This window comes from Motacilla alba, chromosome 12 (assembly GCF_015832195.1).
Source record: "Motacilla alba alba isolate MOTALB_02 chromosome 12, Motacilla_alba_V1.0_pri, whole genome shotgun sequence".
NCBI lineage: Eukaryota > Metazoa > Chordata > Aves > Passeriformes > Motacillidae > Motacilla > Motacilla alba.
Window position 1 is genome coordinate 13,446,827 of NC_052027.1, and position 27,966 is coordinate 13,474,792.

The 27,966-nt window shown below is 37.4% G+C and overlaps 1 protein-coding gene across 4 annotated transcripts in view; it reads right to left on the reverse strand.

The window, feature by feature from the left end:
- CACNA2D3 (calcium voltage-gated channel auxiliary subunit alpha2delta 3) overlaps positions 1-27,966 on the reverse strand; it is a 394,439-nt gene that overhangs the window by 102,441 nt on the left and 264,032 nt on the right. For 3 of the 4 annotated variants that reach the window (XR_005258491.1, XM_038149687.1, XM_038149690.1), the window contains 4 exons: positions 15,396-15,413; positions 8,604-8,675; positions 7,738-7,818; positions 3,612-3,686 (listed from right to left, as the gene is read on the reverse strand). Coding sequence is in view for 3 of the 4 variants with exons in the window: in XM_038149687.1 (XP_038005615.1) it covers positions 3,612-3,686; positions 7,738-7,818; positions 8,604-8,675; positions 15,396-15,413 (246 nt within the window). In the remaining variant the exon portion in view is untranslated. The remainder of the gene's footprint in view (positions 1-3,611; positions 3,687-7,737; positions 7,819-8,603; positions 8,676-15,395; positions 15,414-27,966) is intronic. The other variant, XM_038149689.1, reaches the window with a different exon arrangement.

The following is a 27,966-nucleotide window of genomic DNA, read 5'->3' on the forward strand; positions in this document are numbered from 1 at the left end:
CTGAGTATTCCACCCTAGTAATTACTGAAAAAAAAAAAAAAAACCCTGTTCCACTCCCTGAACAAAAATACAAATCCCATTGCTAACTATGAATCAAAAAAGCCACAAACTTCATAAAAACTGTAGCAAGCTTGCTATTATTTATTGAAAACCACACAAACATTAGGGCTGAGAGGCAGCAGCACAAACCTTAACACCACATAAGGTTACCAATGGTGCTGATCTGTGACTGTGGCTGCCACTCATCTTCCAGGGACATTCCTTAATTTCTCTGCAATCCCACTACACTTCCCTAAGAAAGCACTTTTCCTCTGGCACCAACCTTTAATAGACTGCAGAGTGACAGTGGCAGTAATGAACAATTAACCACAATTAAGGTTAGACAGGTTAAGGTTGTTTTTAAGGGCAGTAAAAAAAGCATTTATCCCTTGTTTCTCATTTTTCCTTTACATTCACTAAAGTAGTTTCTTTGGCAAACTGTAACATCATCAACATGAAATATTTTCATTTTAAAATCAAACGGTGTAACACCTGGCACACACCACAAGTGTTAAGAGGCTCCTGAAAAGCAGATTAAATCTGCCATGATCACAAATCAGGAAGACTGCATCCTCATGTGCACATTTCACTACAGGTAAGGAGCCTCATACACCAAGTTAAGAAAAAACCTGAAAATTCAGTTTTGAACTCGCAAACAATTTATTACTTTTTAAATTAGCAGTAGGTCGAAGTTTTCAAGAGAATATAAAATTACATCACACAACTGAAAATATTCTCTCGTGGAAAATAAAATACCACTCTGTAAAAATATCGAGTTTTGGTGAAACTCAGCATATAGAGGCATTCTGATGTATCAAAGCAGTATTTAGAAAAAGGGGTTTTCCCATCAGATATAGTCTATGGGGTTCCCACTGGGGTGCTTTTGGTAGGAAAGGAGACTTAAAAAGGGCATCATCCAGGAAAATGTGCGATGGATGCTCTTCAGCTATGTGACAAAAATAAAAATTAAAAAAAAATAAAAAGGAAGAAATAGAAAAAGAGGCACAATCCCGGTGAGGGGGATAGGCCGCGCAGGCCGCGGGGGTGCCAGGGCGGGATCAGCCCCGGGCCGGGGCAGCGCCCTGGGCGGAGCGGCCGCGCCACCTGCCGGCCGCCGCCGCGCACTGCAGCCGCGGGCAGCGGGCCGGGCGCGGCCTGCCGGGCTGGCCCCAGGGCCGGGCCCAGGGACCCTCGCTCCCGCTGCCCGGTTTATCGGCTGGTTTGTCGCGACTCATCGCTCTGCTAATGTGCTGTGAGGGGCGGAACCAAAAGGTTCTTTCTGGTCCCTCTGTGGGACGGTGGCCGGTGGAAGCTCTCAGGCAGCGCTGGGTCTGGGGTTGCTCCAGCAGCAGCTCGGGATTCAGGGGGCTCCTTCCTCTCCTTCCTGCTACCCAACCACCAGCACCCAACCCGTCAGCCTCGCCGAAAGCAAAGCTTATTCAAAAAAACAGCAGAAGAATCCAGCAGCAGCTCAGGATTCAGAGAGTGCCTCCCTCTCCTTCCTGCAATCCAGCCACCAGCACCCAGCCCGTCAGCCTCACCGAAAGCCAAATGTATTCAAAAAACAAGCAGAAGAATCAAGAGACAAAGTCTCCCAGAAAAAGCATTTTTAAATATAAACCCAGTAGAATAATCAGCACAAAAATGCAGCCAGCTTAATGATTACATACACTGCTCAGTGTTAGATAAAAATCTGGTGCAGCAGGAAGCATTCTGTGCTGTTTGCTATCCTGCCTCTCTGCTCTGTGTCCCAGAAGACAAGTCCTTAAAAAGCAGTACATCAGCTCCAGAGCTAATAGATATGGGGTTAGAAACTCAAGAATTCAGTAATATTCTAGTTTCACATCACTGCCGGAAAATATAACAACAGGATAATCCAGAGTGGATCAAGTCAGTAATCAATGAGACTTGAATGTAAATCTAAGACAGAAATAATTTCAGAGAGTATCTTTAGTGAATTATCTAATTCCAGATCTACGGCCTATTTTCACATAATTACTTACTCACAAATTCCATGGAATATTACAATGGTATCAGGATTTGGCCTGCAATATTAAACCAAGGGCCCAGGCCAGCAATCACTTCACTCTCAAAAACTCCACTGAAGTCAACAGAAGACTCTCATTACCCACCACTGACAGAACCCAGAGGTAAAAATGACTCTTCCAAAAACCTGAAATGCACAGACCATGAATATATCACAATGAGTTTCCCTAGCTGACAGCTTATGGGCTACTGACCAACACTTTGATTTTAAAAAGAGATTCCATTGTATAAGGTAATGAAGTAAGTGCCTTCAAGATGTACACTTGGTGAGGGATAGTTACAGCAAACAACCTTTTGCCTCACTAAAGCAAAACATCAGAAATTAGGACGAGGGTAAGACCCTCTGTGAGCCTTAGAGCTATCCACAGTTCCTTGAACTCATTACTTTCTGTTTTATAAAATATCTATTATATACTGAATAATTAGTAATAATTTTGAAGTAAGTAACTTGCCCAAAGAGAAAGGGACACTACAGCAAAGACAAGAGTTATCAAACTTTTTGTGATGTGGAGAGATAACTTTCATTTAAATACATTCCTGTGGCTTGCAAACCTGGGATGTCAGATTTATCTATTGAAACATCCTTGTTGCACTTTTTGTAAGTTCTACTCCAGTTAAAAACCAAACTAAGTGCAAATATAAATGTTAATTTAGTGCGTAATTCCTAGCTCATATCTTAGAAAGAAAAATTGTTTTGCTTGGTGAAGACCTCAAATATGCTAATGACCTAATAAATCATGCTTGTCAATAATTTTATTCTCAAATTAAATTATCCAACTGGTTAATATTTCTGGTTTTTACGGAAATATTGTTGGAATTGAACATTGCTTGGAGTTCCTGCATGAGAAACACATGTGGCAGCCATGTGGCCACAGCAGTGGGACCATTAATGCCAGTGCTTTGCTAGGAGCCAGTGGTGATGGAACACTTGGCAGGGCTGTTCCTAAACAATGATGCAACCAGGAATGCACCAGCCCTCTGGGGTGTTAACTTGATAAACATTTGCAAAACAGTGTCTTTATTTTTCTTGCTGTGATTAGTGCAAACAAGATGATAAGAGGAAACTAAAGGTAAAAATTGCTGCTATTTCTCTTTTAGTACAGAAAATCCCTAGTGCTCCTATTTTGCTTAAAAATATGCTTTATTGAAATTTCTGCACATATATTAAATTAACTTTAACACTTTAGCATGACAAATAGGGGTTATTACACAGCACTAGAGCATTCCAACATTCCATTTCAATGTAAAATGAACATAATTATAGCAATTTTTGGCTTTGCTATTTTGCAGTAATGGAGGTCTGCATCTTTTGCAGAAGCAAGTTGTATTATTTATTTTCCTAGAATTTTTTTCATGTTAAGTGTTGTTTCCAGAGGTAAATTTTCCAAGAACTATGATGGGTTGTGAAACAATATAAAGTATCTGCTCCATTGTATTTAATTTTTAATGAAGGCTATTCACACTAGGAAGAAAACAAATGCAACACATACAGCTAAATAAAACAGATCAATAAACAGCATTCTTACCAAAGGCCTAAGCTCTGGGTGAGTCAAAATATATCCGTTGTTTGTAATTGCAAAAGCATATCCATGAATTCCTAACTGTAAAAGTAAATGAGAGAGAAATACTAATTAGCATGGTCTCCAGTAAACCCTTAAACAAAAATCAGGCAATAATTTGGCAATCCAGGGCACCTGACATTCCCAGCCCTTATCCACACAGTGCTTTGCTATAACATAGGCAAAGATCCTCGACATTTTGTGCAAATGAGGACCTGTCATGTGATGAATTCAGCACAGAGCATGATTTTACACTGTCCCACAACTCTGCAAGTGTCCCAGGGCACTTGCTCCTATGTGTGATAGAGCCAATTAATTATTATATATATATATAAAATATAGCTATATATGCGAAGCCATAGCATGTGGCATTCAGAACATGGGCCAGGACAAAGAGATACTGGGATATTACAAATTCCTCATTCCCAGGAGTGCACAGCTTTCTTCACTTGTTGTTAAAGAACCACTTAAAGATAAGGAAAGCACAGCTACAGTGAGCAACAGTGACCTGTCATATGTGATATTTACATCTTGTGATATTTACATCTTCCCATCTCAAAGGCTCTCTGTTAATTCCAGTTCGGCTGGAGCCACAGAAGGCAGCTGTTTCTGCCAAAGAATTCCCTCTAAGTTTTCATCTTTGTACTGAGTGAAACTGAGGGAGATTCCTTGAGGGCAATGAGATGCTTGATGAGGCCTAACAGTGCCCAAATTTAGCATTGTACTTATTTAAATAAAAATACTGGTTTGTTTAACAATATACTTATTACACAGCTGATTGCGTCCACTGAATGCAACAAATGTGCCTTTAAATCCTTCATGTGGTCATTCAAACAATCCCTTCTCAGCATAAACTGGCTGCTAACATAGACTTTTTCTACAGGTTCAGTATATATCTTTTGCCATGCAGAGAGTGTCTTCCTATCCTTCTTTACCCATTTTTTTCAATTCTTCAGACAATATAATATTCTGTGTATTTTTATTTAAGCATCTCATTACACTGAAATAATAAATACCTCCCCCCACAAAAAAAAAGGAACTTAAAAGCCCAGCACTATCTTGCTTTGATATTTACTTTACAGTTTTCACTACTAAATCTCGTTATTTAATTTGAGTGCATTCTTAAATGCTTTGCTGAAGTGGGTCTTTTAAGAATTTGTCTGACACAAAGCAACTTGAGCAAGGCTGAAAAGTCAGAATCCTTTCTAAGAGGCAAAAGGGAGATCAAGTTTATTGGATTCTGTGATTTTCTGGAAATATAAACCAGGCTATGATATTATGGCAAGGTCACAGGTAAAACATGCCAGGTTAATTTATAGTGTCTCTGTGTGAATGGTTGTATATGGTCAACACTGTATCTGCCACACAGAAGATTGTTTCATAAATTAGTGGTTTTCCTAGAGCAATAAACTTCAGTGAGAGCAATAGAAGGTGATACGTTCTTGGCATCTCTTCATAAAGGAGGGAGAACCAAAATAATAACAGTGGACATATTTTAACTATTATAGTGTGACAAGGGAACGAGCTGTTGGCTAAATATCAGATCTCAAGTGTAATTGTCTGTGTTGATAACTGCAGAATGACATCCAGGCAATGCAAGTCAGGTAAGGAAACAAATGTGGGTGGTATTTTTCACAGGAAAAAAAGCATTTGCCTGTTTGAGGCCTACACAGGATCTGAGGGCAGCATTTTGTCATGTTCTGTGCAATGTGTGAAACTGCACAGCCTCTGCAGTATCTGAGTGATGCTACCATTTACAGCAGCACTGCCATTTTAAACCTTGAATTCTGTCTCTAAATCACAGATTCAGAAACAAAGAAACCTTTTTCTAACTGTGGTAAAATGTCACATGGAAGTCAAATATTACCAAATCCAACCCCACCTTACTCAGGAGAAACTGCCACTGACATCTGGAGATGTTTAGTCAAGGTAACAACTGCTGAAAAAAGCTTATTGCTATTATTCATCTTCCTCAGCATAAAATCCACCTCATCCAAGCTGAGAGAATTCCAGGCCAGCAGACTTCTATTTTCAACCATCATTTTATATCCCTGTGTGAATTTTCTGTCACGTGTTGCCTCTGCAGGAATGGCTCCCAGGGGTGATTATGCTCTTGCAATTACAGAGTCTTTGTTTAGGGCATGGGGGACTGGAAGTTATAACTCAAGTGATCTCACTAACCCAACTGCATTGCATGATATTGGTGCCTCCTCTAATAATCCTCTCATGCAGTACATCCTGCAATATAAAACATACCTTCAAATAAAAATCTAATATTCAGCACAAGGATCATATATTACTTCCACAGAAAACTAGTTCTTAAAAAACTTCTTTTCTGAATCAGTCTCACTCTGTTCCAATTCCCATTATTTGGGCCTCCCACTCTTTCAAGATTCTCATATTCAAACTATGTCCAAATCTCACAGATTATTTTGGAGTAACACCACTATTAACTGGCTTTTCCTATCCAGCCATGCACAGCCAAGCTTTTATTTCTGCAGGTACCACAACACTGTTCTTCATTCTCACTACAAATGAAACTTGCTCTCCCCACAGCTCCAAAGATTGTGTACACTGCTCCAAATTTAGCAAAGGAGCACATTTTGCTCCTTTCTCCTCTACCTTCAATGATTCAGTTCTTCTGCATGCACAGAAGTGTAACATATTTTTAACATTGCTCTTAGCAAACTTTGTTGGTCTGTGCACTGAGAGGGTGCCCTGTTATTTATTCTGGGCAGCAATGCCTCTGTCACTGTGCTCTGATATCAGTGTGCAGTCACCTGCTGCCTCTTCCCATAGGTCTGGGACAGCCTTTCTGGGCTGGGTTTGCACAGCCCCTGTCCTAGTGAGATCCAGGTCACAGCAATTTACTCCAATTCACCTTATCAATAATACTGTCACTCTTTTTAATGCATCATTTTCATCAAATTTTTGTTTAATTTAAACTTTCCAGTTACTGTATAGTCATCCAGGAAATCATTTGGTAAATCCTAATGTATTCAAATTAGAATTAAAATTGATAGGAGGAATTTTATGTGATAATATTGGAAGGCACTTACGATTCAGTTTCTTCCTCCACCCTCTTAGAAATAACTAAATGAGTACATGGAAACCGTTAAGGACAATTTGTATGATATACAAATTTATGCTCAGTACAGGTGCTGTCAAAATGCAGTTATTCCAGGGGCTGGCCTCTTTAGCAAAGGCTGTCTACAATACTGTGTTACATGCTTGTTAGTCATGCAAAAAGATCCACTAGGTATTAATGGGAAAATACTAATTTAATTTTCATTTGTGAATAGAAGAGTACTATAGTAAAGCATTTCAGACATGGAGAAACAGTGAAATACTAATGTACTGCATCAAATTTAAATGAAAAGTAAATTACATTTTGTGTTTGCCTGAAGCCTACTTTTACCAAATGCAACACAATTCACAAGAGATACAGTGGTTCAGATTTTGAAAATTTTTATGATAATTGATTTCAAGACTTACTGTGGAGTTGTAACTGACTTTAGAAAACTAAGTGGAGGAAAATATTTAGCAGATACTGGGTAGGAGAGAAGGTAGCTGGTAGCTTAACTGGTCTGGTTAAGCAGGAACTTGTTTAAGTTCCTGCAATGTGCCACTTTCTTTAATTCCAGGAGACACAGAATTAGGACAGGAAGAATTACACACAAACAGGAAGCCTAAAGCCACATTAAGGATAGGTTCTCATTAAAAGTTATGCAGTTTTTCAGCATGATTCTTTTGGTTATTTTGACTTGTGTTCTGGCTGTTTCATAGTTTGATAACGTCATTGATTTTATAATTATATCGATTTGAATATGGACAGTATTTAATACTAGACCCTCCAGGCCACAAAATGTGGTCAGTATTTAATATTACCCCTGATCCACAAAAATGTTAAAATCAGGCCATACTTTAACTTGGGTTTTAAAAATGGCACTTGATTTCAGACATTACCGAGGTAAAATTACTGAGGAAAATGGGTGAAATAATGGAGCTATGTTAACAACATACTAAATGAATTATGTTATATTTTAGACATTATACTGAATATAAATGATATATACACCATTTTGTGTATTACCTTGTATTTTGGAATAGTTTTTAAAAGCTCTTTAACTGGAACATCTGTGCCAACTACTCCCAGGAGAATCCCTTTAGACCTCTGAAAGAACAATAAAAGATGCACTCAGAACCACAATAAGACTAAACATTCTCAGCACTTATTTCACCTTGCAGCTAAACTGTGAAATTGAATAGATAGCAGAAAGATTATTTAAAAAGTGGGGAAGGCAGACACTGGTACAATTCAGCTGATCAAGCAGTAATTAAATCAATAATATTGCTCCTTTCTGCTTTATTTACAATTCACATAGAAAAGGCATGCTAGGTTTTGATAGCTGGTGAGTCCCTCTACTGAAATCTTTCATATGCAAGTAGGTTTAAAATTAAAAACTACTTCCACTTAAAAATAAGTTACTCCTGTCTTTCCCAGTTTCTCCTACCATTTGATAAACAAAAGAGGAAGATGAAGCATTAAGGGGAAAGTACATTTGAGTTTCTTTAAAAATCTGTTGAATTACTAAAGATAAATAGAGACATCTATAATAGACATAAAACTAATTAAATTTTGAGTTATATCAAAGCAAGGAGGAAAATTATATAGAATATTTACTACAAAAAAAGCAATACAGAAGTAAGAAAGCCATAAGGCCTGATGTCATCTGAGATTTTCCTTCAGACATAGGGTTTCATCATTTTACCATGGCTCATAGAGCATAGGTATTTGGGATTATTTGTCCATATTTTTATGCTAATAAAGGGATTCTAACTGCAGACAAAATAATAATAATAATAAAAAAAAGAATTGGCTAAACCTATTAGATCCCTGAAAGCAACTTCACATCAATCACACCATTATCACATGACATAAATAATCTGAGTACTTACAGTCTCATTTTGCTTACTAAATACTGGCATGGCAACAGTTGTCATCAACACCAATCCCTGATCATCAGCAAGCTATATTTGAGAAAGAAATACTGTCTCTGAGAACTAAAGGACAATTACAAGCATGTGATTGCAGTTTCAATTACATTAGTTCCATTTAAAATGAGATAAGGCAGTTTACCCAAATGACACTGATGTAGCTGGACCTGCAGTCAGTGCAGCCCAGCCCAGCCCCATCTGAGCTGACCCAGCTCTGCCCATCCCAGCCTCTTCAGAGCAGGAAAGAAGCCTCATCCTCTCTCCCACTGCAGGCTGCCTTGGGAGAGGGAAGGGGCTGGGGTGGCTGTGGAAGCAGCAGAAGCAGCAGCAAAGCAGCTGGAGCTCTGCTCCACATCCCTCCCACTGCCAGCTCTGCCTAACTAGCCTCGAGCTGTTTTCTCCCAGCATAGGGCAAGTGGCCATGATCTGTGTGGGTTTTGTTCTGGTCCAGACTGAGATCCCAGCTCACACAGCAGCACAAAGGTTGACAGCCAGTCAGGATCCCAGTAGCATCTTTGCTCCAGCTGCCTTCAGAGGTGCCTCGAAGCATTGGTTGATTCTTTGCATCAGATTTCAATGTAGTTTTCCAGTTTAGGGAGCAAACAGATCTCCTGACCTTGGTTCCCTTCAAGGGAAACATGCAGGGTGTTTATCACTGGCCACAGGACAGTGAGAATGCTCAGACTCTCTCTCCCAGTTCAGATGGACCTCTGCCCTGAGGCAGAGCCTGGCTGGGGTGCTCCAGAGCAGCACTGCTCTGTGCCTGTCCATCCTCCCCAGCAGTGTGTGAAAGACAACTCAAGCAGGGAGTGGAGAGTCATTGTTCAACCCTTTCTGTCCCCAGGGACAGATATTAAAGGTGAAGAGGTTTAGCCAACATTTGAAAGTGTGACACAGACAGTTATGATCTCAAGTGAGGATTTCATAGAACACAAATTCTGCTTTGCTGCACCTGTGCTCAGCCAGTTGGGTGCAGCAACAGGGACGATCTTGCTGAGCAATACTGTAGGTGACAGTCATGCCCAATTGTGACTGTGACATTCTCCTATCACTCTTACCTCTCTGTCATCTCTTCTGCACTCAAGTAGAACTTCTAATCCTTATTTTTTTCTTTTTACAACTTTTGAATTTTTTTGTTTTGTTTGTGTTTACAAAGGTTTTCTTATAATGAAGCAATAGCAATCGGCTCCCAACATTCTCAGAAAACAATTCCTACATTATGATAAAGATACCTTATGAAGCATATTCCACATTAACAAATCAGACAAACAAAATCTAGAGAATTACATGTCCTGCATCTCCCAATCTTCTTCAGGAGGATTTTAAGTTTCTTAAACAAGTGTATTTCCTGAGGCATGGCACTATCTCATGGTGAGAAGGAATGTTTGCAGACATTAGACAGGAACACAAATGGGGTTTAGAGTCAAGAAGGTTTACATCTGATAAGGAATCACCAGGGATATGAGGCAGAACGAAATTATGATCATATTTCCTTTTTTTTTTTTTTGTTTCCTTGTTAGCAAGAAGAGATAATTCTAACCCTAATATAATCTTTGATCTATCAAGGAATAGTAAGTTATTAAACATACAAGGAAAAACCACAAAAACTTGGCAAAACTTTGTTGTTTCAAAGGCTGCACTTGAAACTCAAATGCAGCCAAATGAATGTAGGAATTTCCACTCCTTGGCCAGAGTAGTAGTGTCAAGCACACTGACATGATTTGTGGGGAGAAGAGCCCAGGAAGTGGAAAAGCATTCTGCTGATTACGAGGTGACATTTTGGAACACGTCAAGATTTTCTATGATTGCCATGGGTAGTTTTCTCTGACATCATGTTTTTGTCAAGTACTAGGACAGTATTAATTTACGAGTCTGCTCACTTTCAAGATATTACTAAAAACAATTCAATGGCTAGGATAAAGGCAAGGGACTGTCAGCAGAGTTTCAGGGTGTTTGAAATTCTTAACATGGAGAAAAAAAAAAAACACAGTCTGGAGTTCCTGGAAATTTATGAAAGAACTGCTCATTAACTCTCAAAACTGACTGTGGAAGCAGGCAAGAGTGATTGCCTTGTAATGTTATCTGCAAGTACCAACTAGAGCTGGCTGCTGCAATAATTTCTATAAAATTGCAACTGTATAATGCAGCCTGTTTGATTTTTTATTTGTTTGGCAGATGAACAGGCTGCTGACCACTTCTATAAGTGGAGTCAGAAAATAACTGGATGAGCAGGGACTCGTATTTGCAATGTTTTACTGAGTCACTGCTCATCATAATGTAGTTGCTACCTAATCTAAAGTGATGAATGTAGGAGACAGCGTTGGTGACTTGCCCCAGAATGTTCTGCTGGAAAGACATGGTGGTAACAGTTTTAGATGGGCAACTACCCAAGGGCTATGGACACTCAGTTTCATAAAATGCTTAGCAAAAAATAACAAACCTTTGAAAGAAAAGAAATCTTAAGACTGAGGAAAAAATGCCTTCCCAGGCTAATTGTCTCTTGGCCGTTTAGAATGAAGAAACAGAACTCGCTCTCTGAAAAACATACAGATCTCTAATGCCTAGTGATAGCAGCTTTATAACTGGAGGAAAAAATCCATTTAGAAATAGATTTAACTACAAAATTTTTCCCTTTGATTCCTTGCTGTACACAAGTTACCTCCCTCAGAACAACCCCAAGCAGATCTTCCCAAAAAACAAACAAAAATCATCCTCTTAGAGTTAAGCCACTTAAGAGTTTAGCCCCACACCCAGCACTAGCATCCATCTCTCAGGGCAAAGAATAAAGCAGGCTCCAGAATTAAAGCAGACACACATATACAGGAAAGAATATAAACATTTTCTGTGGTGTTCCATTACAGAAAGAGGAATTTGAGAAACATCTCTGAAATATCTTCCTTGGGAGCGCATAGTGAAGAAGAGTAGCAGTGGGTTGTTCAGAATTTCTGACACACCTGCCCAACCCACCCTGCCCTTCTTCCTTTGCCTGCTCTGTATAGATTTGCTTCACAATGTGCTGTCTTCTGTGACCACTGCACTTTTATGTGCTGATCAGAGTCATGAGGCAGGCTGGAAGCCTCAGAGAATTGGAATTTGTGTTTTATATGGACTAAAAGAATAAGGAAGAGCTATTACTTTGACATAGACTCAGGTTATGGTCGGGGACAATATAGGAACCTGTGTGAGTGTCTTAGTTACAGAGATGTTTCTGTGTTTGACACACAGAGTAAATAAAAAAACCCCTTATATTGTAAATTAGTTACTTGGAGTTTGTAAATTGCTGATTCAAAAATGTGATTAAAAGCAAGTTTGCTTGTTGAGTAATGTGAAAGAGAAATTTGGAAACTAAAGATTGCAATTAACATGTAAGTGAAAATTTTAATGTGGTTTTCTGAATAGAAACCAAATATACATTACAAAACAAAGACAATAGCATCTCATGAGGAGGAAGTAGATCCAAAGGAATACTAAGTCAAACTGTTTACTTTATGATTATTTTGTACTCCATGAGATTCCATGTAAACCTTATAATTTTACAAAAGTGCTAAAATCACTAGTCATGCACTTCAATGAAATGAAAGCTTTCCAAATTTTCTATCTTCTATTCCCAGTGACAGTTAATTCAACTCTTCAAAGTATAAGGTAAACGATGCAGAGGATGATAAATGATCCTCCCAAAAGGTTGAAATATGATAGCATCAAGATATGAGAAGGGCACAACACTACTTACAGAAGTAAAGGGTTACACAGAAAGAGACAAGAAAGTTGTAAGGAACTTTTGGGCAATAAATATCATTAAAACATTTCTGTATGGAGGAAATATGGCTCCATTAATGAGAGAATCATTTTTAAAAAAATCTTAAGTGTTCCTAAACACAGCTCTCTGCTTCTGATTTTTGTGCCTAATTTATTCACTTCTACCTTTTCACTCAAGCTAAGTAGAACAAAACATCACAGCAGGAGTAGGGCAAAAGCTTTTGAATCCTGCTGTGTTTGCTCAAGAAAGCAAGCAAAGCTTTCCTACTAGGAAACAAAACACCTTTTTGAACTATTAAGGAAAAATAGCTTTTGCTCTTCAGTGCATACAAAAAGCTGTTTAACATAACTGTTTCAAAGATAAAGGTCATTTTGGAAATCAAAGTGAACAAATTTGAAAAGTGGTAAATTTGAGTTATTATTTTGTCTTACTGATATTTTCACAGCCCTGTGGGATAGCTACCTAAAAACATGCATAAAAGAAACATAGAGGAAAAGTAAAATTCATATGAATTTGTTTGATTTGTCTGGTTCAGTTCCTCCTTTTAGATATATTAACTCTTCCTACAGGTATTTTATTCTGAAAGTAACGTAACTATACTAAATCAAAGTCTCTATTGCCTGAAACTCTGGTGAGTTTTTGGTTGGTGTTTTTTTGGCTGCTTGAGTGGGTGGTTGGTTTGATTTGGTTTTGTGATATTTTCTGTTTAAAGTACAGGGTATATCACAAAGATCTTTTTAAGACAAATATCATGGTGCAACAGGCATATCCACCTTAAATTCATCATTATTCATTTCACCTGCTCTTCAATTCTGAATTTTCACCACTTTGCTTAAGAGCAGATAGCATAAGAGTAACAGGTTTAATTGTTATTTAACTGCTGTAGACAGTTTAAAACCTACAGGTCTTCAAAATCAATAGCTTATGACCATAGAACACTGACTAAACACTGAAAAGTCTGAAGCCAAAGTGTCCCACACATAAAACACATTTCATCAAGATGGTGAACTATTTATAATAGATATGAAATAGCAAAGGTAAACTTGAAATGCCACATTTTTCTTTCAGATCACTCAAAGATTAAAGTGAACATGTTTAGAGAGACATGACTGTTTGAAATGTTTATAGAGAAAACATTTGCAAGATGATATATAGATTCCAGCAAAAATACAGTACAAGTTCAGACACCATATGGCAAAACAGTGACTAAGTCATTCATAAAGGCATGCACCAGCCCTTTGCTGCTTCTCTTCACCTTGCAGAGAGCAAGAGAGATTCTCTTGGTTTGTTCATAAGCTTTTAGGCCACACTTATTTAAAAGGCATATTTCTTGCCTGAAGTTATCAAAAGCCCTGGAGGATTACTTGTACCTGCCTCCCCATCTCATTCCTTCCTTCCCACCCATCTCTGCACAAAATACACAGTCAATTAGACTGTAGTCAGCTATGAGTGCATGTAAAAATATCTGGCTTTAGTTCTGCATTGTTTGATCTAGGGGCAAAACCATTAATAATTTGCAATTTTGACCATTTATGAAAATTGTATTTGCTAAAGGCAAACTTGAGTAATTTGTACCACAAAATTGTTTAATAGCTCAGAATTGTGGGCATCAGAACAGGTAATACAGCACCACATGGCACAAGCTGACAAACAGCCTGGCTGGTTGTACTTTCTGCACCTGCACATCCCAGTCTGACTCTCTCTTCTTTCTGCAAACTGTTGAGAGAAGCATTTGGCACAAACGTTTAGACAAGCAGGTGAAAATGAAAAAGCCAAAGTTAGCTAGTCTAGCCACTCTTTTTGTCCTTCTACTCTTCCAGAAAGCTATACACAAATATTTCTTGAAACTTTTTTTTTCAAGAAGGAAAAAAACCAACAAAACAAAACCAACATCTTTTGGTACCATATTCCGCAACTATCAAAGCATGAACAAGCTACAGACATAGTGCAGTGTCATAAAATAGCATGTTACCTGCAGGTTTGAAACTGAATTTTCTGATCTCCATGAGCAAGGAAATTTCAAATATATATAGTATCATAAAAATAAAGCATCCCATCCTCATAGTTCTTGCTTTTTAAACTAAAAAGTGGCTGAGATACATTAGTGAAGTTCTAAGTTCTGTGGATGCCCTCACCATTCTTCAAAAGCTATTAAGTGAAAGATCACTTCACTTACAGCTTTCATTAAAAACTGAACTTTCATCATCATCCATTAATGTTACTAATAGTGATGTCAAACTGACTAATTGCTGTGACATTTCTTATTGAAAGTTCTTTAGCAAGAACAACAAGAATGACTTGGACAAGTGAGTGTTGCATTGCCCGGCACATTCTATTCCTTTTTTATCATTTTAATACTTTTTTACCAAAAGCACAAAACACCAGCTAGATTTTCTAGTTTCTGGAAGCCTTGATTATATTTGTGAAATACATAAGGATGATGCAACAGGCATCAAGGAATTCTTAGCTTTGCCACAGTGGCTGTGCTGTCATGGCTCTGGTGACACCATATCAATGCAGAAGGGGTTTAAAGGCAAGAGCGTGTTGTATGGAAATATGCAACCTGTTAGAGAAGTCAAATGCTGAATGTGTTCAGGGGTGTGTTGGTAGATACAGTGGGGAGCAGTGAAAGGGTACCAGCTATGCCACGGGTTCTGCAGTCTCTGCAACAGACCCAGAAATGTTTCACATGGAGTAATGGAGTGGGTTGGGTTTTTTTTAATCCCTACTATTATTTCAAATTGTTGATAAAATAGCCTCCCTGTTGTTTACAAGTTGAAGGCTACTGGATGTTAAACAGCTGATATGTTTGAAGAGCTGCCCTCAGCAGGTACCTCAGCTGGGCTCTAAGCCAGGCACCCTCCTGGGGCCAGCTCAGAGCCCCGTGACAGTGAAGAGTTTCACTGATCACCACCTGTACCGCACCCACACCACCATGGAAACGTGAAGCACTGGTGACTACTTGGAATGACTAGGATGTGATTAAAATATTTTACCTTTTGTGCCTGAGGGAGCTGGAAAACAACAAAACAGAACAAGCAATTATACATTAAATTAATCTGAACAGCTACTTTAGCTGCTGTATTAATAAAAGCATAAACATAATATAAAACAAAGTGTAAAGGAAAGAAACTAGAGAAACTAGGTTTACATTGCCAATTGATTCAACTTATTGAAGGCTTATTAACTGACTTTATGATTTGGCAGCTTCTCTACAAGGTATCACAAAAGCACCATGACATTTGTTAAGTACTACCACACCAAGAAAGGGATTGTTTTCACATCAGATATGGTATCACTCCTTAACTGTGAAGAAGTTCCATTTTCCTGTACACAAATATAATTCAACATAGAGACAGTTTTGGTTTTAAATGAAACTGACATTATGAGGAGATCATATTAAAGCAGAAGGTTGTATCCTCCACGACAGAGGAAAGAAAAATAAAATGGGAATAGAAAGTTAGTAACTGCTTATACAAACAGATTACAATACATGCATAATATACAATAATATATGCATAGAACAATACATTTCTGTGCTGTAAACACAAGTATGATTATATGTGCATATATGCAAATCAAATGCAAGTGTTTATGCATATATGCATATTTGTACCACACAGATGTTATCAGACAAGAGTAGCCATACCTGGTTGTGTGCACAGTATTTACTGTAAGCAACAACTCACGTATAAAGGCATTGAGAGCAGGCAGCAGACTCCATCACATACAAAAGACCTTATTTATCAAGAGTTGAAAAATGGGTTCTGTTTTCACTTCAGAAAAAAGAAAACCCATTGTAGCAGGGGAAGTCAGAAAACCAAACTGTTACAGGCACAATACAGTTTTCCCTTTTTCTGAATTCTTCTCCTCTTATCCATACTTGTGGAGAAATTCACTCATGTAGCACTTTAGCCTTGTGCTAAGTGTACCTTCTCAAAAAATTTTTTTGTCCAACTCAAATTTTGTCTTTAAAGGCATCACAGAAACAGGCAGGTGAATCGATGCCAAATGCAGAAAGACCTTCAAGATCTCTAGTGAGCTTCTGACTGATCTTTTGCCCTTCCTCTGAATGAAAACAAATAGAGAAAAACACCAAACTTGAACACAGTTCTCTGTTAAAAGCTAATATCCACATGGTATTTGTCATGAAAGAGAACTGTCATGTGATGCCTAATTCAAAAATACTGGAGCAAACAGCCACAATTTCTCCATTTTCACAACATAAAATATAACAAAATTCATGGCAGGAAGAATTGCTACAAGTAAAATTCTTTCATCCCAAAACTGCAGTGATCCAATATTAAAATACAAACCAGGATCACATTAAAGTATGACTTGTATGTGTTTCTAAAAAGCCTTTTTAAAAACTAAATTACTATATTGAACACTATAAAAGGGTTGCTGCAGAAATTGCAGATATCTGTGAATTGTAAATACATGACCTAAATCCTGTATAACAGGTTAGAGCAGTTTAAAGCCTTTCTGAAAATTTAACTACTTGTTAGCCTTTGATTTGGTTAATTACTTTGACTGACAAGTGGAAACTTTTTCTTTTTTTGCGTTCAATCAAAAGGAGAAAGTTGCAAGATGATCTTTTTTTTTTAGATTTGCCAAATACAGTCAGGTACATCTAGTTTGGTGAAGTTTTGCCAAGTGAGGGAGTTACTGTCAGATGGATTGAAGTGAGGACTTCCTATTAAGAACTACCACACAAACTAGATGCTTCACACTTTTGAATACAAACTGACCCCTATTGGTTTTACTCAGATTATTTTCATGAGCACACTAATTAGCATTTACCAAGTAGAGTTATTTATTATCTGCTGCTGAATTCAGTTAGTCCATTTATAAGCTTTTATAAAATCAAGAACATTTACCTTCTCTGAAATATTAGTAGTCACAATGATTAAGAACAATAAAGTCAGCAGATGAGAGTATCTTGCTTTTTCCAGGGCTGGAATTCTTGACACATTTCACCTAAGCTTAAAAATCCAGGTTCCTCAACAAAAAACCAAAACACAATTTACAAAAACCCCACCAAAACTCTTTGTTCCCATTAGATAAATATTCATTCTATTGCTGATTTGAGACTTGGCTGTTCCAAGGTCCTGTATGTCAGCAATTCAGTTTAATATTTATTACAAATTCCTTTGAAATAAACTTTGTCTGGTATTACCCTTCTGGGAGGCCATAAGAAAAAAAATCATTTTCCTAACAATAATAGTAATAGTCCTCTGGTCTGACCCTTTATTGAACAGTGTAAGAGCTGCCTGCCTGTGTGTAAAAGCCAGCAGGTGCCTCTGATTGTGTGCTTTGCTTCATTCCCTGCCAAGAGGCAGCTTTGCAGCAAACTGTGTGATCTTTCCCTGGCCCTCCAGCACTGCAGGTATTTCTGTTCTACCTATGCCCCTGGTAAACTGTGCCCTTTTGATGGCTTTATTCAGCTCCAGCCACACCAAAGTACCTCCTGTTTCTATTTGTTTTCCCTTAGTGTCTCTCCCTCCCTCAGGTGCTTGTCCCTGAACAATTCACATAACATAGATCTGTTTTACTTGCTCCTAGTTTGCCATCTAGGTAAAGCAGTTTTTGCTAAAATTCTTGTGGCTGGAGGGCAGGGAGCCATTTGCTGGCTCCTGGTTCATCCAGCTGTGGGTCAGGAGGAGCTGTCTGAAGGAAATTGGACCTTGCCCCACAGAGCTGCTAAGGAAAAGACCTTTGCTGTACTGCCAGGTACAGCAGAGACAGGAGCCTCCAAACCTGTTAGCTCCAGGGGAAACCTAAGAGAATTTTCTGGATTTAAAAAGCAGACTGAGGGATCTTGATGGAACTATGCAGATTTTGCTGCAACCTAAAAAAAAATCTTAGATTAAAGAGCAAGACTAAAGCATGGAGCATTGCAAGAACGCAGGTAAAAAAAAGTAGTGGGATTTGTTTTCAAACTCCTTTTAACCAGAAAAAAAAATTCTTTACTAAATACATTTTCTTATTCTATTTTGTTTTGTAAAAAAATTACTCTCAGAAACTGGAGGCCCCCTGAGGTTCACAATTTGCTTTATGCCAGTAAGACATGTTGAGAATTCCGTGTCTAAATTCAGGTCAACCTGGGGTCCCGTCACACAATGTAGAACAGAATAAATAACTGCAGGAGGTTTTTCGATACTGCTGTTGCACACACTGTCATGCTTTCCACATTTGCAAATAATCTAGTATTGTTTTGAGCCCTTTATGGAAATGTGTTTGCTATTGCCAGAAAAAGAAAAATTCGACACTAATAACGGGGTAAAAAACCCCAAGACAGGCAAAGGGATTCACTATCACAGACTTTGCACTATTTGTTGGATCAGATACCTGTGAGACCAATATGACTGAACCAAACAAAACCCCAGAGATCTGAAATACTGTCTTTAGAGCAGGAGGAATAAGTTATAGGACAGTACTTCTGATAAGTACGTCATAAAAGGATATGTCTTTTCACACTTATCAAAAGAAGTTCATAAAGACTGATTTTGTAAATGATTTCATGATGATTGAAAAAAAAAGTTAAAATATTTTACACCTGTTTCATCAATTTATTCAAAATATTATGTAGCTGCACGTCCTAGATTTCCAAGATACCAAGTCTAGAAGTTTTAAAGGAAAACACAGTAGAATTATAGAGTTATTGTTCTGTTGGATCAGAATTCAACCTCATGTTTGTTTGAAGAATAGCAAAAAAATCTTCTGCAAGAGTAAATTATACTCTGTAGTTTCTTACTATATCAAAACCCACAGCTTCTACTACTAATGAAACAAAAATAACATGTATCATTATGATATATTCTATTTTTCCAATGATTTCATGGAATTATTGTTTTAAAAAGTATACTTTTGCAATTTACTAATGTTAAAACTTTGAAAAATGAATAAAAACTCTTATTTTACATTCACTGACCTTATTTCCTGCCAGGTTTTAAAAAGTCACCAGTCACAAAAACAGCCTCACTGACTTGATTGCTCCAAAATCAGATACAATACAAATCAATAGAAAGTAACTGCAAACATGTCAGTAAATAATCAGCAAGTCTGGATATGGTTTTGATAATACAGACATTTCTATAAATACCTTCTGAGCTGCACTAAATTTAACCTTAATGCATTGCTAAATGCATGGTGTTTCTAATGTTCATGTTCATCCCATCTGTGTCACAAACTGACTCTTTATTTGACATGGGATGTATGGCTTAGAACTTTTACTTTCCAAAAATATATTTTCAGGAAAGATACAAAGTGCTGTGGCAAACATGGAGAAAATGCAAAGCATTTCATACATTGCTAGCAGGTTTCCTCAGCTCTTCCCATAAATAGCAAAAACTTGGGGAAGAACAGAAAGAATATTCCTATTCTGAGTTTTGAGCAGAAAATGTAAACTTTCTGCTTTAAAATCTACTTATTCAGTTGCTATTAGATATAGCATTTAAATATTATGATTTTGATAGTTTTTCTTTTGCAATCTATGCGTTTATTCCCCCATCAAAGTACTACAGGCATCATACAATATGATATGCACACACGGAGGAAGAAGTCAAATCCAGCCTCCTACTGGGATGCTCCTGACATTAAGATTTCAGTAGAAATATTAGATGAGTGACATTAACCTGCAGCTTACTAGGCCAGCATCTCTAAGGAAATGTGCTTGATTTTTCAAGGGATTTAACACCAAATCTTTCATTGTTCACATAATTGTTTTACTGTGCTACCACATATTTTTCAGTAACTACAGCATTTTAGCCAAGGATAGATTGTGCTCTGCATGCAAAGTACACTCATCAGAGGAAATTTAAATGTTGCTATGGAGAAGAGAGTCATAAAACAAAGATAAAACCTACAAAAACCTAGTTCTCTCTTTAAAAAGAATTCCTATAGATGACAGAAAGGAAAGAAATTAGCTTCTGTGAAATATGAAAAAGAGAACACACAGGAGCTGTAAAGACATTGGATTGGAATTAAGAAGTAGAAAATAAAAAATCACATAGACTTAAGAACTTTGTAATAAAATGGCTCCACTCTTTGAAGATTTGATACCTTTTGTAAAATACATAAATTCCTTATTAATGCAAGTGACTGAAGAATTCCTACAGCAGTCCAGGAATCTTGTTTTTAAAATGAGAATCATCACAAAAAAGTATCTAAATAATCTCAGCTTTTAAAGCAGTTATTAAAGTTATGTCTGTCTGCATCTGTTCTCTGAACTTCATGTGGAAATTAACAGAAAAAAAATCCATACTCATATATTCTGTGAGTCTGCCTGTGATTATTTTACTTGTATAAACTAACTGTTCTCTTTTTAATGAATGCAAAATATTTACAGGAAAGATTATACTTACACTAACCCAATTGATTACTTTAAATGCAAAGTTTTGTTAAAACTTTATTAATTAATGTTTTTTAAAGAATTATGCTAATTGTACAGATAAGCCACATGACAACAAATCAAAGCAGCAGAAACAATAATTAATCAGACACTTCACGAGCATTCCACACACAATGGTCAAAATTTTGGCCTCATGCTTGTGTGTAAAGGGAATGAGTCCTATTTTCATTAATACATCAATAACTAAATACTCCTAAGCATGAAATATTTGTCCATAGTTAATTCTGCTTATATGTGCAAACATATATTCTGTATAAACATTACTAGATTTATAATAAACTCCCTATAGAAATTACTGACACAACTATTCTCTTGTCTCCTATATAGAAGATATATCCTTCCTAATTAAAAACTGTACAAACATTAATGCATGGAATTGAAATAATTTCTTACATATAGAAAGCTCCAAAGAAAACTAATGGTTTTAAGATACACATCACTGATACTAAGTGATAAAAATTATATTAAAATTTACATATCTATTGCATAGTCTTTTCATCTCTTACAAAAAAAGACAGGGAGGAAGAGAAGGAAGGAAAAAGGAATCAGCCTCAGAAAATGGGTGCAAATAACATACTCATTCCTTTGTTCATCTCACATAAAGACCCTTCCACATTTGGAAAAAGGGCAAGTTCTTTGACAGTCCTCCTTGAAACAAAAAAATCAACCCTTGATCATAAATCCTCTTAGGAGCCAGTCACACATCCTCTTTCTCTCACAGTAAAATCAAAGGCAGCCCGAGCAAGAGTCTCACACAATAACTATTAAAGTCAATGAGGATCCTGCAATGAGTTTAGTGGGGTTTTGATCTTGCACTATATTAATTCTCACTTGCTCTACATATCAATGTAAGACCAACATCTAAAGATGAAAGAAGATCATCTTTCTGAAGATAGATGAAAGTGTGCTGATCTAATGGATGTGTAAAGCAAGCCAGAATGTCTTCTAAAAAATCAGGTTTACTAATTGTGTTTGTGATTTTTAGCGTGCCACTCTGATAGTATTTAATGGGATTGTACTTGTAGAAGAGATGTGTTGCTCTGTAGTCTGTTTTGCAATCATCCAACACAGCCTAAGAAGGGAATGGCTATAAGAACAGGTATAGTTAGCCAAACCATTGATTTTCCTACATGTTTTTTTCATGAAGTAATACCATTTCTTGTGTGTCCAGGGCACTGCTCAGCCAGATGCAGTGGAAGGTGTATCCAGGTTCATTTTCCATTCCATTGCTCTGTCCCTCTCCCCTACTGCCACAAACAATCTGGGCCTTTTAGGGCTCTTAGAAACCAAAGATAATTTCTCCTTTGCTTTATGGAGATCACAACCTCACAGGAGTGAAGGTTTTTACAGTGACAAAAGGTTTTTGTAATGTAGCTTTGAAAGTTGGAATTAAGCACAATTCATACCAGACAGTTTTACTTCATGCATCTTGCATTTAATAAAGAAGACTCTTTTGAGAAGAATCTTTTGCTGATATTTACATGCAAATGGCATAATTTCATTCCAGCATTTTGGACTATGATCATGAAATGTGCAATGACGAAACAGACAGGAAGTTACTTATGTCAAGCAGTTTCCTGCAGAAGCAAACATTTTCTTATTTGCAGGGGACACTGTTTACAGGTATGAAGACAAAAGTGACCTGCTATAAAGTTCACACATAATTTTGTGTCACACATAATTCAGGGTTAAGAAAAAAAAAATTGCATTCCATAAAAAAACTGCCCTGATATCAGAGGACTGACAGGACTTATTTACAATATTTAATTCAAGATGATTTTGCTTTCCTTTATCTTCATTTAAGCTTCTTATTGTGGCAGTTGTTGATTTTTTTTTTTTTTTACCTTATGATGAAATCAATGAACTTGTAATTGAAAAAACAAGTTGCTTTAGGTAATACCAGTGCAAAACAAGGCACCTGCAAAACTACTGTGAAATGTTTAGCACACAACACATGGGGAAATGTAGAAAAATAACTGATTTATTTCAAATGTCTGAAATTCAGCATACATAACCAGAAAAATCAGGCATAGGGAAAAAAACCATCATTTATAAGGAGGATCTCATCAATAAGACTGTGTATACAATTAGTCTATCTGCTTTTGCTAACTAGAGGACTAAATTGATCGTGTAAGAAATGAATCTATGCTGCAAAAGATCTGGGAATATCAAAGTGAAGGAAAATGGAGCTGTGTTTGGAGGAGGAGAGGTTGTAATTAATGGAACTTACTCTTTCTCTTACTTGCTTCAAGACAAGTCCTTCCAAAAGTGTTTTGAAATTAACTTTTTGATTCTAGAAGTTTGATGCAAAGACTGAAACCACTACAAGGCTCTAAGTGATGGAACCAATTATCTTTTAGAATGAAAACACTGGACATTTTTAGAGGGAACAAACTGCTTAGCTGCCTAACAAATACATTCAGAATAATTATTGTATTTTACTGGGTATTTTTTCTCCCCCATTAATTGCCTCTGAATGAGCAGAAATTTTGTACAGATTATGTACTTAGCTGGCACAAAACACCTTGAAGGCAATGTCAGTAAGCAATGGCCCAGAACTGCTCTGCATGCAGCAGGAGGCTGGAGGGCAGAACAAGATGGAACCATACGCTCATAAGATCATTTGAGCCGATAAACAACAGGAGATGATTACAAAGGAAGAAGGGCTACACAAAACTATTAGGATGATTTCATTTACTGCGAAGAAGAAATCCACAGATATTATAATAGTTCAAGGGCACCAGAAACCAGCAGGAAATGCAGCTTCTGCCCAACAATTAAATGAGAAGCTTCAAACCTTTCAAAAAGCTTTATTCCCCTGCAAATTATCTTTTCTCTCGTTCATCAGTTTGCCTCTGAAAGAGCAAAATACTGATGAGTCCATCTCAAGTCACATCTTAAAAAGTTTAGATGAAGCATAAAGAAAACAAGTAAAAAAAAAAGTGCAAAAAACAGTGCATAAAAATACTCCATGAAGCCCAAGCAATGAGCTCAGGTAGATGTTGAAAAGTGCAGTTTTGCTTTGTCAGGGAAGAGGGATACTCCCAGAAACTAGGAACAAATCTCCATAAGAATTTTGTCCAGGTTTTGTATAAAAATTTGAGAATCAAATGCCCAATGTGAATTTTGGAAATAAATTAACATTATGCTAAAATACTATGGTCTAATAGCAAGGTCACCACCATGTGGTTTCAGGTTCACATGCCTAAGCAAAGCAACTGATTTTATTAGCTAACAGAGATTTACAAGATCAGAAGGCATGTTTAAGTCTCTAACTGTTGAAAGCATTATTTTAAAACTATGTGATAAAACAAAGAGTTTTTTAAAAATCTTAGAAAATGCTCCATCATTTAATGTTGTGAAATCTCTTAGTTGGATAAGCTCCTAATCTATAAATAGATTCTTTTTTCTATAAAATTTTTCTATCATCTTGTGGGGAGGTTGGTATTACAGACATGGTTAATGCTGCCATCATAAATGACAAAATGGCATCATCAATGCTGCATCCTGGTCACTAGCTCTGCTTTAAGGACCAGATTCTGCCTTCAAAACCTTCCTATAAGCACATAGCTAATGCATCTCACTATTCTAGGTTCACGTTGAGATTTTATAGCTACACTTTATTGAAACAGCCATGGAGCTTTCTATGGACTCTTCATACTGCAGGATGAATTCATCAGGTTCTGTAAAGGTTCACTCTATAGAAAGAGCTACAATTCTCTTGCTGTTTTATTCTGGAAGAAGCTTTGTGCCGCTACTCTGCACATCTTGAAAGTTCGAAGCTTCTCAAAGCCAATGTGACCTGATGGCCAATAACTAAAGTTCTGATTATTGGAAGATCACAAATCTGAGAGCATTTCTAGATGATCTAAGTCACATTCAAATATGCAGTTTTTCATTTTTTAATGTACTGTATGTGAAATCTAGATCAAGGAAACATTTTGGCCTAAGGCAAAACTACCCATCACCTTCCCCTCTTGTCTCCTTTATTGCATTATTCATCAGGTCAAGAAAACCTTACTCCTTCTTCACTACAAGAACTCTCAAGAAGTGGTCTCAAAATTCTTTCACCTGTCTCAGAGCTAGAGCTGTTTGCAGACACTTAGGTAGTTTTTAGATGTACTAGAACCTAAAATGGGAGTAATAGCATCATCTTGTAGTACATGGCAAAAATTTCATCAACATAAACCCCCTGATTATTGCAAAATAAATTTTCACTATCTCCATTTTTCTAAAATAAATTACAACACGAAAAGAACGAGGTGAAGGAGGCAAGGAAGGCTAAACTTATTTTTCCTACAAAGACAATTTGTTGATCAATGTAATTTAAATTTCTGAGGTTTTAAGGCTTTAATACAAAATGTAAGAATGTTCCTTCAGTCAACAGAAGTATAATCCAAGCACCTTAAACTAAGATTTTTTTTTCTTTTTTTAACTGACACAATGAATATGTTCTGGTCTACATCAGTGTAACTCCAGGTACATAAAAGAGATACTACTGATTTACTAGAAAGTAAAAAAAGGAAGAATAATAATCAATAAATGTAACCCATATGGAATACAAGTACATAGCTGACTTAGGTAGTTTTCTCTCACTTTTTTGGACAGCTTTATGGAATAAATCTGTCAGCATAGAAATCTGAAGCCTTTATTATTACTCAGAGTTCATTGGCTGCAACAGAACAAAACAACATGAGAAAGCTCTGTAATTTGTGCTGGTTTTTCATCTCAGCATACACTTTCTAATGTGCATGCTGCTGTAGTATTTGTGTGCCAGTAAATAAAAGGTAGTGTAAAAAAAAATCCAAATCTGTGAAAGAAATGCTTAAATGCAATGGCCCTGTAGAGTCCTTGTGCTAGCTCTTACTAGAGTGCCCTTGCACATTTTAATGATTTTCCTAGAAGTAGCAAATTTAAACTAATATTTAGGGTAAATGCATTTTCCTACCCCAAAAAACTGACACCAGGGCAGGTGAAATGGCTGTTTTGAATTCTAGAGAAAATACTTCTGGGTTCTAAACTTTCTCCTGATGGCACTGATGTTGCTGAAGATCATTTACCAAGTGGATAGATCATCTTTAAACTAATCGTTCATGGAAATGCCTGCTTGGAAAGATCTGATCTAACAGAATACAGTGGTGTGGACCAAGGCCAAACACCTTGTTGTCGAGAAGCAAGAGTATCAGTATGAAACATCCTGTTATTCCTTGTAAAATAGAGTATATTTCTGAATAATTTCTCTGAAAATAACCAACTTCTAGGAAAGTCATAATCACATAATGATTGTGATAAACACAAACTGTGGTGGGAATAGAGTATAATATAGAGTATATATGTGTAAAAAGCAGCTTTACTCCCAAAGAGTTGCAGCCAGGCCAATTATCCAAGATCAGAAACAGGCTTGACTCACAGCTGTAACCAATAAGGAAGACCAGTCCTATAAGACAGGGAGAACTGGGACCTAGAGTCAGTTGCTGTCTGGGCTTTGAAGAAGAAGGAGCAGTGTTGAGAAGAACCACCCATGAGAAATCACCGAGAACGTATGGGACTCTTGCAATAAGATAACAACACTTTTACATTGAGAACACAACAACAAACTTCAATGTTTATGCTTATTGTGTATATATGACTGAGTTGTATGAGAAAACTCCTGAGTATATAGAAAGAGCTATAAATTACTAAAGACTTCCATATCTGTAGAACAATAGACAAAAGAAGAGATTATTTCCTTTTATTCTCTGTTCTCCTTTTTTGCACTGAATTCTGCCACTGCAGCAAAGCTCAAATAGTACCAATAATTTAATAAGCCTTTCTTGTTATTGCAGGTTTTTACTCCAGCAGTGCAGATAAATTACATTTCATCTTCACTGCCCTGTTCCTTCCAGAAAGTCAATGAATGATAAATATGAGATCAAAGGATGGGATTAAGTAGATTATACTAAATTCATTGCCTTCCTACATTATCATTTACCCTAAAAATATATTATGTGAAAACTAAAGACAAGAACATGCCGGAAAAAGATAATATATCTGACAAAATACCTACAATTTCCTTGTAATTAACTCAATTTCACTCAGAGTAGAGGTAGTAAAACAAAAGATGGGCAGTTATCAGTTGTGAATGTCTTTAAGTAATTTCCACTCAGGATAGACCTGTCCTCCTAGATGCTGGATTCACCATAGCATGTAGGGATGTAGAATGAAATTCTTTCCCTACTTAGTGTCTTGTCACCTTTTGATCTTATTTCTGCATCTCAACAAAACTAGAAGATTCCCTGTGAAATAAGGTGGAAATGCAAAGCATCCTCTTAGTTAAAGGCACTGTAAGCCATTGGCAGATCCCAGCTGGAAATGGTCCCAAGCTGCTCTATCTCTAGTGTGCAGGTGTCTGCAAATGGGACCAATACCCTTTTGGCATGAATACACCAGTTAATCAAATTCAACAGCAGAGCAATTCTTTGTAATTTGTACACAGTAACTCGTGGGAGAACATCCAGCAGGTGAAACCTACTGACATTTGTAATTCTATGGATTCTTATTCAAATACATCCATTCAGTTTTCATCTCAGAAGCCAGTTTCAATTATTTATCAGCAGTTCTGGCTAACTAGGGAGGACCCAGTTGACTGCAAGTTACAAAACATTACACCTCTCTAGAGCAAGGGTCAAGGAGGGAAAGTCTTTGACACAGTTTCCCCACAGCATCCTCCTGGAGGCTGCTCATGGCTTGGAAAGGTGCACTATTTGCTGGGTAAAAAACTGGCCGGCTGAGTGGGCTCAGGGAGTGGTGGGGAATGGAGTTACATCCAGCTGGCAGCTGGTCACCAGTGCTGTTCCCCTGGGATCAGTGCTAGGGCCAGTCTAGTTAAATGTCTTTATCAATGCTCTGGGTGAGGGGATGGAGGGTACCCTCACTACAGTTGCAGATGACTCCAAGCTGGGTGGGAGTGCTGATATGCTGGAGGGTAGCAGGGCTCTGCAGAGGGATCTGGACAGGGTGGATCCATGGGCCAAGACCTGTGGTGTGAGGTTCAACAAGGTAAAGCAATGGGCCCTGCACTTGGGTTACAACAGCCCCACACAGCACTCCAGGCTCGGGGACAGAGTGGCTAGAAAGCTGCCTGGTGGAAAAGGACATAGGGTTGTGAGTCAAAA